The 15,768-nt window shown below is 35.5% G+C and overlaps 1 protein-coding gene across 1 annotated transcript; it reads left to right on the forward strand.

The window, feature by feature from the left end:
* Positions 1–5,164: 5,164 nt before the first annotated feature.
* LOC131490504 (large ribosomal subunit protein mL66-like) lies at positions 5,165–5,718 on the forward strand (the record flags this gene model as incomplete). Its single annotated transcript, XM_058692924.1, has 1 exon — positions 5,165–5,718. A coding segment is annotated over one exon (339 nt), but the record flags the coding sequence as incomplete, so codon positions are not given.
* Positions 5,719–15,768: the final 10,050 nt, after the last annotated feature.

Genomic DNA, 15,768 nt, shown 5'->3' on the forward strand with positions numbered 1-15,768 from the left:
ATATAATACTAGCAAGTCATTTATGTTGTTGCAAATGCCAAGATTTTATTAATTTTTATGGCTGAGTAGTATTCCATTGTATATATGGACCACATCTTCTTCTTCTTCTCTCTCTCTGTTTTTATTTTTATTTATGTTATTCCTCTCTTTTTATTTGAGAGAGAGAGAGAGAGAGAGAGAGAGAGAGAGAATGAGTGCAGGAAAGGGGCAGAGGGAGGGAGAGAGAATCTTAAGCCGTCTCCATGCTCAGTTAGTGTTTTCATTTACTCTGAATAGATACCCTGCAGTAGTTGTTGGTTTATATAATAGCTCTATTTTTAATTATTTGAGGAACCTCTATACTGTTTTTCATAGTGGCTGTACCAATTTCTAGTGCTCCCTTTTCTCCACATCATCACCAACACTACTTGTTATTTCTTTTTCTTTCTTTCTTTCTTTCTTTCTTTCTTTCTTTCTTTCTTTCTTTCTTTCTTTCTTCCTTCCTTCCTTATTTTTCTTTCTTTCTTTCTTTCTTCCTTATTTTTCTCTTTCTTTCCTTCTTTCTTTCTTCCTTCCTTTCTTTCTTTCTTCCTTCCTTATTTTTCTTTCTTTCTTTCTTTCTTCCTTATCTTTCTTTCTTTCTTTCTTTCTTTCTTTCTTTCTTTCTTTCTATAATAGCTATTGTGACAGGTGTTAAGGTGATATTTCATTGTGATTTTGATTTGTAGTTCCCTGGTGGTTGGTGACATAGAGCATCTTTTCATATGCTTGTTGGCTACATGTGTGTCTCTTCTTTGGAAAAATGCCTATTCAGATCATCTGCTCACTTTTTAATTGGGTTGTTTGTTTTGTTTTTGGTGGTGGTGGTATTGGTATTGAGTTGTATGAGTTCTTTATATATTTTGGATATTAATACCTTATTGGATATATTTGAAAAGTGTTGATTCCCCTCAGTAGGTTGCTTTTTCATATTGTTAATGTTTTCTTTGCTGTAAAGAAGCTTTTGTTTGATATAGTCCCATTTGTATGTTTTTGCCTTTGATTCTCTTGCCTTTGGAATCAGAGCCAAAAATTATAGCTAAGTCTTGAAGGCATAGCCTTGTTCAGATAATGATCCTTCTTGCTCAACCTTTCCTTCACTCTTTGTTGTCTCCTAAACTTTAGTGATTTTCTAAATTGCCTGGTTTATTCTTGACATGCCTGCATTTTTGAAGGTGTGGCAACACTTGTCAGTGATCCAAGGCAAAGAATCTCACTTAGCATGTAGTTTCAAGCTGATTGGAACCCTGACCTTCAGGTAGCAGCTTTTAAAGCACATCAATATAAACAATCCTGTGGGGCTGCAATTATTATTTTTGATGATCAGGAGTTCTGAAGGTGTCCCTGGGCAACAGCTGACAAAAGTAGGGCTCCAGACAAGTGTATAACCTCTTTTTTGAGGAGTCTCATATAGCTATAGCAAGGCCAGGTCGTTTCACAAAGATGGTGTCTTTCTACACCCATTTATACTTCAGTAATTTTTAATTCTTGACCTTAACACCTAAAGGATACTAAAATTACTCTGTTTTGCTTATTATAGAATTGGAACTCATGTTTCCCTCTGATGGGACAATCCTCCACTCAAATTGCCTCACCTCCAATTACTAATCTGTATTTCTCTTCACAAATATCTTAGTTATAGCCACAAGTCAACAAATTTTAGAATCAATTTGTCAAATTAAAAAAGAAACATACTTGATATTTGCAGGAGAAAATAACTCATATTTATTGGCTAATTATTGGAGAAATAATATTAAGTCTTCCCAATCTTGAACAAGTGTGACTCTCCATATGGTCAGGTCTCATTTTACTTTCTTAGTCTAATTTTGTACTTTACTGTTTTTATATGGTTTCTGCAAATTTATTGGAAATTTTGTTCATAAGTGGGTTTTTCTGTTGTTGCTATTAAAAATATCAACTCCTACATCTACTTAACCATTTATTGTGGATATATAACAAGGTTATTGATTTCATATATCATTTATAAACTGGCTATGCCTAACTGTGGTTTCAGTTTTTAACTCATTGTCGGACAGTTCTTTTTGGTTTCCAGCAGTATGGTCATATTAGCTACAATAATGATGATTTAATTCCTTTTTTTTTCTTGTTATATCTCTTTATTCATTTTTTTTAATATATAAATCAGGTTGGTATCAGTTTGAAATGAGTTTAAAAATATTGCCATGAAGGAGCCTCCTTGACTTTTTTGACAATAACAATCTATGCAGAGGTCAAGTATAAGATTGATTGTTAGTTTGAAATAAATAGCTTTTGTCATAATAAATAAGTGACAATCTATCTCAAAAATTTTATGAGGAGTGAATGTTAAATTTTGCAATATGCTTTTTGACAACTATTGAGTTGATATTATTATTTCTATTTAATTTTATTGAATTTTAGTAATTGCTTTCCTATTGTGACCAAGAAGCAATAGAGGTTACCTCCCCCTTTACGGTAAATACTCTTAAATCTTGACTTTACATTGTCTGGGAAGTTCAGTGGACTCTCTGATATTTCTGTGAAGTCTCAGATGCTCTTGCAACTTGTAGTCAACTTTGGTACTAATTTCCAGCTTTTGATGAATTATTTCTCTTCTCTTTACATCTCACTACCTGTTTGCTTATTTGTTTGTTTTAATACCCAATTCTATAATGATTCAAACGTGAAAATTTCTATGCTTTATTTCATAGTTTAGTTCTCTCTTTTAAATTTTCATTAATCCCCTTTTTTTCCTGCTGCAGGACTTACTATTTGAGTTTAGTTTTGCTTTTTTCAGGGTTCTGATTTGAATGTTTGTATTACATGACTAAAGTGTTCTATAGCTTTAAAAACCATTGTTAAAACATTCTGTCTAGCTTTATCTTTATCTTGGTTCTCCCTTCAAGCCATCACTGCATAATTGTCAAGGTCTGGGATGAGGCTAGAAGTGAGTTCAAGTTAACGTCAGTCTATTTAGGAAGTTTAATTTCTATGACACCCAATACTGAGTATGAGGTAGTCCTGTGTCTCTACATTCCTCTCTTGACAACAATTCTGTTCAGCCAAATTACTTTTCTTTCCATTCATACATTGTTTCTGCTCCATGCATTTTTTTTTATGTTATTCCTCTGTCTATAATGTTCTTCCATAAAATATTGGCATGGCTAACTTCATATTATTCAAGTTTCAGATTGCATCTCACCTGTTTAGAAAATCCCTCCTTGATCATGGTATTTAAATTTTTTTCAGGTTTCATCACCAACCACTGATTATGTTATTATCCTTTTAATTTCTTCATAGCATTTTATCATTATTTTGTATAATTTAGATTTGTTTTTTCATATACAAAAACAAAAGCAGTGCAGCGATCTGTAGCTGAGTTCTATCTCATGTGTCATATTGATTCCATGACAAACTTTGGATACTGCCACATAAAATATTAGTTAAATATTTGATTATAATATCGTTATTGTCCAGCCAGTAAATAAATTTAATCAGTAAACAGATAAATAAACGTAATCTGAAGGTTTCTGCTTTACAAATTTATTTGGCAATAAACATATAAATAGTTTATCCTCTATGATATATGAAAAGAAGATGAAAATTTAAAGAGCTAGAAAAGTGATTCCAAGATACAGAGGGCATAATTCCATGGTATATAGAGACTATAAGTAGACTATATATTCTATTCTATATGTAGAATATATTCATTTGGAATATTTAAATCTATCTATCTATATACATGTATACACACACACACACACACACACACATATATATATAGTAGTGAAATCAACTACTGCTATAAAATGTTTCAACATGTTTAACAGTATCAAAACCTGATTTAGAATGCACATGCATATATATAGATATAAACATTTAGTTTCCTTCTCCAAAACTGATATTACTGTATTTTAATGAATACACATTTCATTTATTGCATTAATACATTAGTACCAAGGCTCACGTGGTTTAAAAAAGAATATACTAACACTTGTCTCATACTAAAACCCTTACTTTAAAAAATGTTTATTATTATTCTTTAGACTAAATTTAAAACCTGACATGAAATAATTTGCTTTTTAGATGCAGGATAAGTTTACTTGAATTACATTCAGGAAGCAGTGCCATGGGAATAAAGGCTGAAGCAAACTGTCAGCCATGGAGTGGTTGATAAGTATAATTTATCTTCACCATTTGCCGCGCCCGAACCTCGTTGTTAATCACAGAAGGAAGTATTCAAAAACGTGCAGGTTAAATATAGTATCGAAGAAGAAAATGCCGGTAAATTTGCTATTTGGCTTTAAAGAAAATAAAAGCACCTCTCAGAGACTATAGACATATTTAATTATTGAAGATTTTAAACAAACTAGATTAATGCTGGGGACATTTTAACACATATTGTTATTGCTTCCCCATTTTATTACGTGAAAATTTTAAAGATTTCTATCAAATTTTCCAAACACTTTACTTTTTTTTAAGTTTTTACTTGAATTCCAGTTAATTAATTTAGCTTCAAGTGTACAATATAGTGATTCAACATTTCCATACAACCCCAGTCCGCATCACAACGAATGCACTTCTTAATTCCCATCACCTACTTAACTTTTCCCGCTACCTGCCTCCCTTCTGGCAACCATCAGTTCATTCTCCATAGTCAAGAGTCAGTTTCTTTAGACATTTTTCCAAAGAAGATATGCAGATGGCCAACAGACACATGAAATGATGCTCAACATCAGTGATCATCAGGGAAATGCAAATCAAAAGTACAATGACATATCACCTCACACCTTCAGAACAGCTAAAATCAACAACACAAAAAACAACAGGTATTGGTGAGGATGTGGAGAAAAGGGAACCCTCTTGCAGTGTTGGGAGGAATGCAAACTGGTGCAGTCACTCTGAAAAACAGTATGGAGATTCCTCAAAAAGTTGAAAATAGAACTACCCTATGACCTAACAATTGTACTACTAGGTATTTCCCAAAGAATACAAACACTACTTCAAAGGGATACATGCACCCAATGTTTATAGCAGCATTATCTACAGTAGCTTAATTATGGAAACAGCCCAAGTCTCTCTCTCTCCCTCTCTCTCTACATACACACACACACACACACACACACACACACACACACATATATATATATATATATATATATATATATATGTTCTGCTGCTCAGTCAGTTCATCCGGCCTTGCGGGGGCATGCTGCCTCGAAGGATCACAGGCTTGTGCCAGGAAGAGCACCGCAAGATTGAGGAGTGTGTGAAGATGGCACACCGGGCAGGTCTGTTCCCAAATCACAGGCCTCGGCTTCCTGAAGGATTTGTTCCGAAGAGCAAACCCCAGCTCAATCGGTACCTGACCCGCTGGTCCCCCCGCTCCGTCAAGCCCATCTATAATAAAGGCCGCCGCTGGAACAAAGTGCGCATGGCTGTGGGGTCACCCCTCCTGAAAGACAACATCTCCTACTCAAGAAAGCCTTTGGTGCTGTATCACTGACGGGGCAGAGCTTCCTGAGAACGTGATCAGAGCTCCTGTATTCTGGCCCAGTTCCTCCAATGGGCACGGCAGGCACAGGAGGCAATGGACCAACTTCAGTGCCCTCACCCTGCCTGGTGACAGCACTGGGAGGGTGGCGGGGTCCCTGAGCAGCAGTTGTGGTCCTATAACTGGCAGTTCTCCCAAAAAAGAATATCATAAACCAGGCTCATGGACTCCAAAAAAAAATATATATATATATATATATATTTTATATATATATATATTTAATACATATATATATATATAATATATATATAATAATATATATATTATACATAAAATGGAACATTACTTAGACATTAAAAAAATGAAATCTTGCCACCTGCAACAACATGGATGGAACTAGAGAGTATTATGCAAAGTGAAATAAGTAAAAGAAAGACAAATACCATATGTGGAATTTAAGAAACAAAACAAACAAGTAAAGGGAAGAGAGAGAGAGAGAGAGAGAGAGAGAGAGAGAAAGGCAAACAAAGAAATAGACTTTTAACTGTAGAGAACAAACTGCTGGTTATGAGAGGGGAGGTGGGTGGGGGTAAATAGGAGATAGGCAATAAGGAGGGCACTTGTGATGAGTACCAGGCATTGTATGGAAGTTTTGAATCAGTATATTATACATCTGAAACTAGTATTACACCGTATGTTAACTAACAAGAATTCAAATAAAAATGGTTAAAAAAAATCATCTTCCTCTTGGTTTGCCTCTCTTTGTTTATTTGTTTTGTTTCTTAAATTTCACACATGAGTGAAATCATATAGGCATGCAACTCTTGATCTAGGGGGCGTGAGGTTAAGCCTCATGTTGAGTGTAGAGCTTACCTAAAATTTTCCAAGCACTTTTAAGTCAAATCCATAGGAAATCTATGGAGCTCTTAAAAAAGAATAGAAAAAACTATGAAGAAAGTATATTCTATAACTGATATTACAAGTGGAAAACAACTTTTATATTCTGAAATAATGAAATATATATCCTAGTAGATACTGAAGGGACTATATTAAAAGGAACCTTGTTTGAGCTCCATCCTGATAGGCAGCTGATGACCAGGAATGTTTCTATGCCCTAAATTCTAGAATACAAGTAGCAAAAATTGTTTTAGAAGCAGCATTTCTGTGCACTGTTGTAGTTTATTATTCTATTCCATTATCTCTTTTCTTTTTAACTTTTAGCAAGCCATGGAAATGTGTTCTTGGATGCTCTTGACAAAATGTTACATGCAGGGTGGATCTCAAGGTCGGTGGAAAGCAAAGCATCTTGCTCCACTAATAGTAATACAGGTATCTCCCACTTTCCAAAGTTCATGTTATGCCAGTTGCTTTTATGAAAGACCTATGTAACTTTTTTTTTTTTTTTTTTTTTTTTTTTTGGTAAATGAAAGAAATATTAAGAGGACTTTTGCTTTTATGAAAAAGGCAAAAAGTAAAAATAGTTTTCAGCATTTATTTTGCAGTGACGCATTAAAAGGGCAGCACACAACCTGAACACCAAGAGGGCACCCCCAAGCTCCTTCACCAGGAACTACGCACATCTCATCATCAAGTTGCCACATCTTTGAACTCTGTCTGTGAGTGTCCATTTTATCTCAATTAATTTTGTGCACCCACTAGCAGGATGTGTCCTTAGGTATCAGAAAAGCCTAAGAGACATTATTTTGTGGATCTATCTGGGAACACTCAAAAAAACTTTCCATACGAATTTATGGAAATTGCTTCTTCGCTTTACTCAATTGTGGCTTATGAAAGGATGTATAGAAACATTCTACTTTCAGATAGCAGGGGAAACCTGCAGCATTTTCTTTATTTGTTTGCATGTGACCTAAATCATTTGAGTATTTAGAACACCTTTTTACCAAAGTACTCATAAGCGTTTTACCACACAACATTTTTAAATAAAGTTAAGGTATAATGAAGAAAGGATAGAAAACAAATAAATACAATAAAAATCCAAGGAGGAAAATTCCAATCTTGCTGGAGCTGAACTTGAATTCTCATTAAGGTCACCAACTCAGTGATTCTGCACAGACTAAAAATATTTTCTTTTCTTTTTTTTTTTTTAATTTTTTTTCAACGTTTTTTAATTTATTTTTGGGACAGAGAGAGACAGAGCATGAACGGGGGAGGGGCAGAGAGAGAGGGAGACACAGAATCGGAAACAGGCTCCAGGCTCCGAGCCGTCAGCCCGGAGCCTGACGCGGGGCTCGAACTCACGGACCGCGAGATTGTGACCTGGCTGAAGTCGGACGCTTAACCGACTGCGCCACCCAGGCGCCCCTAAAAATCTTTTCTTAACCTTGGTATTTTAGCTAAAAATATACATCAATGGCTTTTAAAATTTAGTCTGCACTTAGAATCACTGAGCTTTTAAAAACACAGATTGCTCCTGTCTCTCTCTGTCTCAAAAATAAATAAAACGTTAAAAAAAAAAAAAAAAAAAAGGGGGCGCCTGGGTGGCTCAGTCAGTTAAGCATCCAACTTCCACTTAGGTCACGATCTCACAGTCCGTGAGTTCGAGCCCCACGTTGGGCTCTGGGCTGATGGCTCAGAGCCTGGAGCCTGCTTCCGATTCTGTGTCTCCCTCTCTCTCTGCCCCTCTCCCGTTCATGCTCTGTCTCTCTCTCTCTCAAAAAATAAATAAAACGTTAAAAAAATTTAAAAAAGTAAAACACAGATTGCTCTTTCGGGTAAATTTGGGGTGATTCCAGGGATTTTGCATTTTTAACAATTTCCCAGATTATGTTAATGCTATTGCTGTTCTAGGGACCACACTTTGAGCAACATTGTCATATACCATCTCACACGTGCGCGCATGCACGCGCCTGCAGGTAGCAGGACAACTCTTTTCCAGCAGCCAGAATCTCTTCTCGGAATCTAATTTTAAACCTAATTGTTTCTGACTTGACATCTTTAATGTTGTACATATTTTTCCTATTCTGGGATGTAAAGGAATGTACTGTTTATTAGTCAAACTTTTAATGACAATAGTATAAATACTACTAACTTAGTAACATGGAATAACCATGTAAAATTAGTCAATTTATCCATGCCCCAAAAACATTATTCTCTGAATAGAACATTTGTTTAAATAAATGAGGGGATCTTTACAGTTAGTGCCATTGCTTCAGTTGTTGTGAAAAAGAGTAGAATTTTAGGACCACTCTCTCTGAGCTAGTAAGTCTGACCAGCACCTGGAACATGTCAACTTATGTAATCTTTCTAAGAGCTTATTATATGTATTGAAATATTACTATTTAAAGAAATGTGGGGGAAACTCAAAACACACAGAACTCATCCTTTGCCATTTATCCAGCAAGTAGATGTGACATCTAAATCAGGCAATTTGACTCCAGAGACCACACTGTGGTCTTGTGCAAATTAATGAGAATGAATGTAAATGAATGAGAGGCCTCAAAATCATAAGTTATAACATATAGGTCTATATGCAAGGTATACTTGATCTTTTCAAAGCAATCGATTGCTTGTTGTATCATTTATGATTATATTTGTCTGAAAGTAGCTAAAGAATAAAAACATAAGATTGGCTTAATATTTCTTTTCCATATTTAGAGAGTCAAGAAAGTAAATAGTAGAGATGGAAATATGCTACATATGTCAAGGAACCAGCCTTCTTATACCTTATTATTTTGTCATGTTTGCTTTCCATTCCCAGTGTTATCTAGTGGCTCAATGTAGTTACTAGAGACTTAGCCACTTTTTTTCTCCTGCGTCATGGCCAAATGTAAGTAGAAATCAGGGATGATATATGCCTTGCATTACAGGCACTTCTCAATTGGGGTGAATGGGTGGGTCAGTTGGTTGAGCGTCAGACTTTGGCTCAGGTCATGATCTCCCAGTCCACGAATTCGAGCGCTGCATCAAGCTCCGTGCCGACAGCTCGGAGCCTGGAGCCTGCTTTGGATTCTGTTTCTTCTCTCTCACTCTCTTCCCCCGCCTCCCTCCCCCCACCCCCCACTCACACTTGTCTCTCTCTCTCTCTTCCTCAAAAATAAATAAACATTTAAAAAAAAATAAGGCACTTCTCAATTAATGTACAGAGCATTTCCCTTTATAACATATTTGCAGAACTTAGTCACTGGGCCACATAAAGTGGCAAAGAAAGCTAATAATATAGTCTTTTAGAGTAGCCATGTGCCTACTAAAAATCTGGTTTCGGGGCGCCTGGGTGGCGCAGTCGGTTAAGTGTCCGACTTCAGCCAGGTCACGATCTCGCGGTCCGTGAGTTCGAGCCCCGCGTCAGGCTCTGGGCTGATGGCTCGGAGCCTGGAGCCTGTTTCCGATTCTGTGTCTCCCTCTCTCTCTGCCCCTGCCCCGTTCATGCTTTGTCTCTCTGTGTCCCAAAAATAAATAAAAAACGTTGAAAAAAAAAAATTAAAAAAAAAAATCTGGTTTCTCGTTACTGCAAACAGGAAAAGAATAGACTAGAAGAAAATTGTAAATCTCTTGCCAAATGTGCTGCTTGCTATCAATGAGTCACCTCGATCATACAATTAGATAATCACCTGGCATAGCTGATTTTCCACATTTTATCTCTTAGAAAAGTTTGAATTTTGACAGAGGTAATGTCATACATAGACATTAAATAGTTTTTTTTTTCTTTGTGGGCACACAGGATGACTACATTTCCCAGTCTTCCTTTAAGTTAGATTGCATATACATGATTCAGGAATAGCCAATGAGATTTGGGTAAAAATGATGCAGGAACTTCAGACCTGGACTTCAAAACTATATAGGAAAATTATCCTGCTGTTTCTACTCCTGAAACAGTAATTGGGGGGCCATTTTTCCAGAATGTCTAACTTCAGGTCATGAGGGTTACCTCTACATACACTTTTACACCCTTAAGTTCATAGAATTCAAGATGTATTTGCTACCATAGCATAGTCTAACCTATCTGAACAGTATAAGAATTATTTAAGCAGAAAAGCACCTTCTGTAAATGCTATTTATTACACCAAGAATATGTTTATTGAATTTATGCAGTGTACCAGTAACCCATAATAGATGCTGCAGATACCATTATAATGACCCAAAGTTCCTCCCCTCCAGGAGTGTGTAGTACAGAGAGAATCTCCTAAAATAATAATGCACTCTCAGTCAGAGTCAGCTTCAACGTACCAAATTAATAAGTGTACCATCAATTCTCAAAACCCTCTGAAGGGAACTGTTGGTACTCATATTGTCTCTAGTAAAAGAGTAAATGAGGAGACAGTTTTTAAGAAAAGCTAAGCAAGACAACTGGAATGAGGTCAAAGGCATAAAGAATTAAGAACCCAAACTCTGGAATCAGAATGCCTCGGTTCAAACTTTGTTCCACCACCTACTTTCTCTGTATCCTTGGCAAGTTACTTAACTTGTGGGCAAGTGCCTCACATTTATGACCTATAAAATAAGGATAATAATAGTATTTATTTCATGGGTTGTTAAAATGATTAAATGAGTTGTTATTAGTAAAATTATTAGAACAGTGGCTGGAATAAATAAGTATTCTCTAAGTACTTGTTAATAATATCTGAGGACTATACTTCCCGGTTTGCTCTTAATCAAGACTCTTCAAAGACTAAAGGTAATACTTAACACTTTTACCCAATCATTATACTGGTAAGTTATAATAGTAGCAAGCTATTAAAATGTGTTTCGTGAAATTAAATAAAACAACATTTCTCATCTTTTTTAAAAACTTGTCAATATAAAATACAACAATGAAAAGGCAAATATAGACAAGCATAAAACATTCCCAAATCAAATTGTTCTTGTTCCTATGCTCTGTATTATATTGTCTTTTTAAGGTAATATGTTTGAGCTGCTCTCACACAAGAAACCATTGTGAATAAGTTGTTGGGTTTAATTGGTCTCTACTATCAAAATATCTTTGACAAATAGAACTGTCTCATATTGAGTTAAATTCAAAAAGGGGCAAATTTGGTTTCATTCAAAACACATTTCAATAAAATGAATAGGGGCACAAATTTCTATTTTATAATATTTCAGTAGAAGGAAATACAGTGCTTTACACAACTGGGTACTCGGTAAATCTATTTAATTTTTTCAATTGATGAAAAATACGTAAGCACATCTAGGCCACCGGAAAACTGCTGCTTTGAAAAACGAGGTACAGCATGTCACCGTCCTGCAGAGGCTTCCTGTAGGAATTATTCTTAATATTGATGTCATGTTAATTTATAGACAGAAATCAATAATAAGTCTCCAAAATATTTAGGATTTTAATGCCATCATTGTAAGTCAACCCATCCATCCACTCAACAAGTATTTATTAATTGTATTCTATGTACTGTGAACAAATTAGATGATTTCTGTTTTCATGAGACAAACAGTAAACTTAATAAATGAGTGAATTGTATAAAATGTTAGAAGGTAAGAATTGCCATAAAAAGTAAACAAAGTAAGGAGGACAAGAAATGTCAAGGATGTGGGCATTGCAATTTTGAGCAAGATGGTCAGCACAGTCCTCACTGAAAAGGGAGAAGTAAAGTTTTAAGGAACGCCAGGGATACAGCCATGCAGATGTATTTCAGAAAGGGGAAAAAAACAAAACAAAACAAAACAAAAAAAACAATGCAAAGGGTCTGAGGGGGGAACTGTACTTGTTCCCATCAGAGCAAAGACAGCCAGTGTGAAAAGGGAAGTAGAGATGAAGTCAGAGGTTATTAAGAAATGTTATGATGTAGAGCCTGCAGGTCTTTGAAATGACTAACACTTTTATCCTTGGTAAAATGGGAGCCATGCCAGCTGCCTTGTGGAAAAGAGATTCTCTTCTCTAGGGACACAAGGAAAGAATATGGGTTCCTATTTAGTGGACTACTGGTATAACACAGGGAAAAAAAATGGTTGGGGCTTGAACCCAAGTGGTAGCAATGAATGGAATGGGAAGTGACTGGACTAAAGATACATTCTGAAGTTGATGCTACAGGATTTCTGGCTGCATTTCATATACACTGTTAAAATAAATGAATGAAGGATGTTTCTAAGGTGTTTTGCTGGAGCAACTGGATGGAAAAAGTCACATTTAACTAGTTTAGGAAGACTATCATAGTTCATTTGGTAAATGAAGGACTTGGATAGATAACTTTAGAGTTCAAGGGTAAGGTCTAGGTAGGAAAAATAAATCTGGGTACTCTCAAAGTAAAAAAAAAATGTGAAATCAACGACACTGGAAGCAATCATCAAAATGAAGAGTTGATAGATAAGAGAGATGGATGACACAAGGATAAAACTCAGGGACGTTTTGATGGTTTGATGTTGGGAAGAAAAAAAAAAAAAGCAGCTGATAAAAGAGCCTGAATGGGAACAGCTGATTATAGACAAAGAAAATCATGGGGGTTCAAGCAAGTGAGAGAGTAATCAACTGTCACATGCTGCTGAGAGGCAAGGTAAAATGAAGACTGAAACCTCCCCACCAAATTTAACATCGTGATGCCATTGGCCATCCTGATAAGAAGGATTTTGATGAATTAGTGAGCATGGAAGACTTCCTGGAGTGTGTTTAACAGAAAAGCGGGCACGTGGTATCAGTGCTTCTTAACTGAGAGTTTATTGCTGAGGGTGTGGGGAGGCTGCAAACAACAAAACAAAAAGACTGCAGTCAACAAAGTTTTTTTACTATACATTTTTAATTTTGGATAATTTTAAATTTATAGGTAAGCTGCAAACATAGCACCAAGTTTTCCATATATCTCTTATTCAGTTTCCCCACTGTTAACAGTTGCCATTATGATGGTACATTTGTAAAAAATAAGAATTTTCACATTACTATTAACTAACATTCAGACTTTATTTAGATTTCTTCAGTTTTTCTATTCATGCCCTCTTTCTCTTCTAAGAACCAGCCCAGCGTACCATTTCATTTAGTTGTCATGTCTCCCAGTCTTCTCTAGTCCATGACAGTTTCTCAGTCTCATCTGACAATTTCATCAGGAGTATTAGACCAGCATCCCATTGGATGTCTCCCAACATTGGATTGTCTGATCTTTAAGAGAGAATTATTTTCAAAATTTCTTTTTTTTAATGTTTATTTATTTTTGAGAGAGAGAGAGAGAGACAGAGCACAAGCAAGGGAGGGGCTGAGAGAGAGAGAGGGAGACAGAACCCGAAACAGGCTCCAGGCTCAGAGATGTCAGCGCAGAGCCTGACTCGAGGCTTGAATCACGAACTGCGAGATCATGACCTGAGCCGAAACCAGACACTTAACTGACTGAGCCACCCAGGCGCCTCTAAGATGGGATTATTTTAACAGAAAAAAAAATATGGATGGGGTTATGAAATGCAATTATTCTTTTAACATAAGAAATTCATTTTCTGTAGGCAAATAATCCAGTAAAACCCGCAGTCTTTATTGGAATCTAGGTCTTTTAAGGACGGAAAGGCTATGAATTATGGTTTGGCCCCTGGTAAGTGCAGAGTAAATAATACCTGCAAACACAATCATGATGATTATCACCTTGTCTAAGGTAATAAAAATAGAAAGTGAGGGATCCATCATTTATTAAAATCTCTGACTCCAAAGATATTAAAAGGATAATAAAAAAAACACTGACAAAAACTTTAAGCCAATAATTTTTTTTTTATATTAGACAAAAAGTGAAAATTTCCCAAATGACTCAAACTACTAAAGTTCATTCAAGGAGATATGAATAACCTGAAAATTCCTATATCTATTTATGAAATTAAATTTAGTTAAAAGCCTTTCTAGAAAGAAAATTCTAGACTAAGAGAACTTTATTGGTGAATTCTAAAAACTTCAAAGGAAGATATAATAAGGAATCCTCACAATCTCTATCAAAAGAAGAAGGAGAAGAAGAAGAAGAAGAAGAAGAAGAAGAAGAAGAAGGAGGAGGAGGAGGAGGAAGGGACAATTTCCAACCCTTGTAGAAGACCAATATCATTCTATTATCAAAACCAAAGACATTACTCAAAAATAAAACTACTGTAAAAACCCTTCATGAATGCTGACGCAAAAATACATAAGCAAATATTTTAAAACAAATCCAGTAACATATAAAAGCAAAATACAGCATGACCAAGTGGGCTTTATCACAGTAATTAAAAGTTGATTTAGCACTTGAAAATCAATTTAATTTAAATTATATTAAAAGAACAAAAAGGAAATTTAGTAAAATTATTTCAAAATGCAAAAAAGCATTTGACAAAATTCAATATAATAAAAAAACACTATCAAAAACTTAACATTAGAAGATGGATCCTTCAAAGTTATAAAAGATATCTACAAAAAACATAACATTATGATTAATGGTAAAATAGCAAATGATTTCCACCTAATATCAAGACAAGGTACAGATTTCTGCTCATTCCCCTTCTATTCAGTATGTTCTACAAGTCCTGGCCAATGAAATAAGACAAGGAAAAAATAATAATAGTGGTCAACTCTCAACATTCACACTAACAAATCATTTTAAAATTGGACCATGGGTCGTGTTGGTGGCTCAATTGGTTAAAGCTCCAACTCTTAGTTTCAGCTCAAGTCATGATCTCATGGTTCATGGGCTCAAGCCCCACATTGGACTCTGCAGCTGGCAGTACAGAACCTGCTTGTGATTCTTTCTCTCTTTCTGTCTCTTTCCCCTGCCTTTTTTTTTTTTTTTTTTAATATTTACTTATTTTTGAGAGAGAGACAGACAGAGTATGAGCCAGGTCAGAAAGAGAGGGAGACACAGAATCCAAAGCAGGCTCCAGGCTCTGAACTGTCAGCACAGAGCCCAACACGGGCTCAAAATCACGAACCATAAGATCATGACCTGAGCTAAAGTCGGACACCCAACTGACTGAACCACCCAGGCACCCCAAGCTTGTGCTGTCTCTCTCAAAATAAATAAATAAACTTTTTAAAAAAATGGGCCAAAGATTTGAACTGATACTTCACAAAATAAGATATGAAGATGATTAATAAGAACATGGATGATATTCAATACTTTTCATTATTGAGAAACACAAACTAAAACCACAATGAGATACCAGTGGTATGCACTTGAATGGCTAAAATTAAAGACAAATACTAAATATGTAAAGATGTGAAACAAATGAAACTAACAATATTTGCTGGTGGAGTACATAATAGTATAAGCCTCTTTAGTAGTTAGTGTAATGGTTTCTATATAGGTAAAAATATTAATTTACAATCCAGGATCCAACTTTTAGAATTAACCCAGGAGGAATAAAAACATTCTAACAAAAAT

This window comes from Neofelis nebulosa, chromosome 2 (assembly GCF_028018385.1).
Source record: "Neofelis nebulosa isolate mNeoNeb1 chromosome 2, mNeoNeb1.pri, whole genome shotgun sequence".
Classification (NCBI taxonomy): Eukaryota; Metazoa; Chordata; class Mammalia; order Carnivora; family Felidae; genus Neofelis; species Neofelis nebulosa.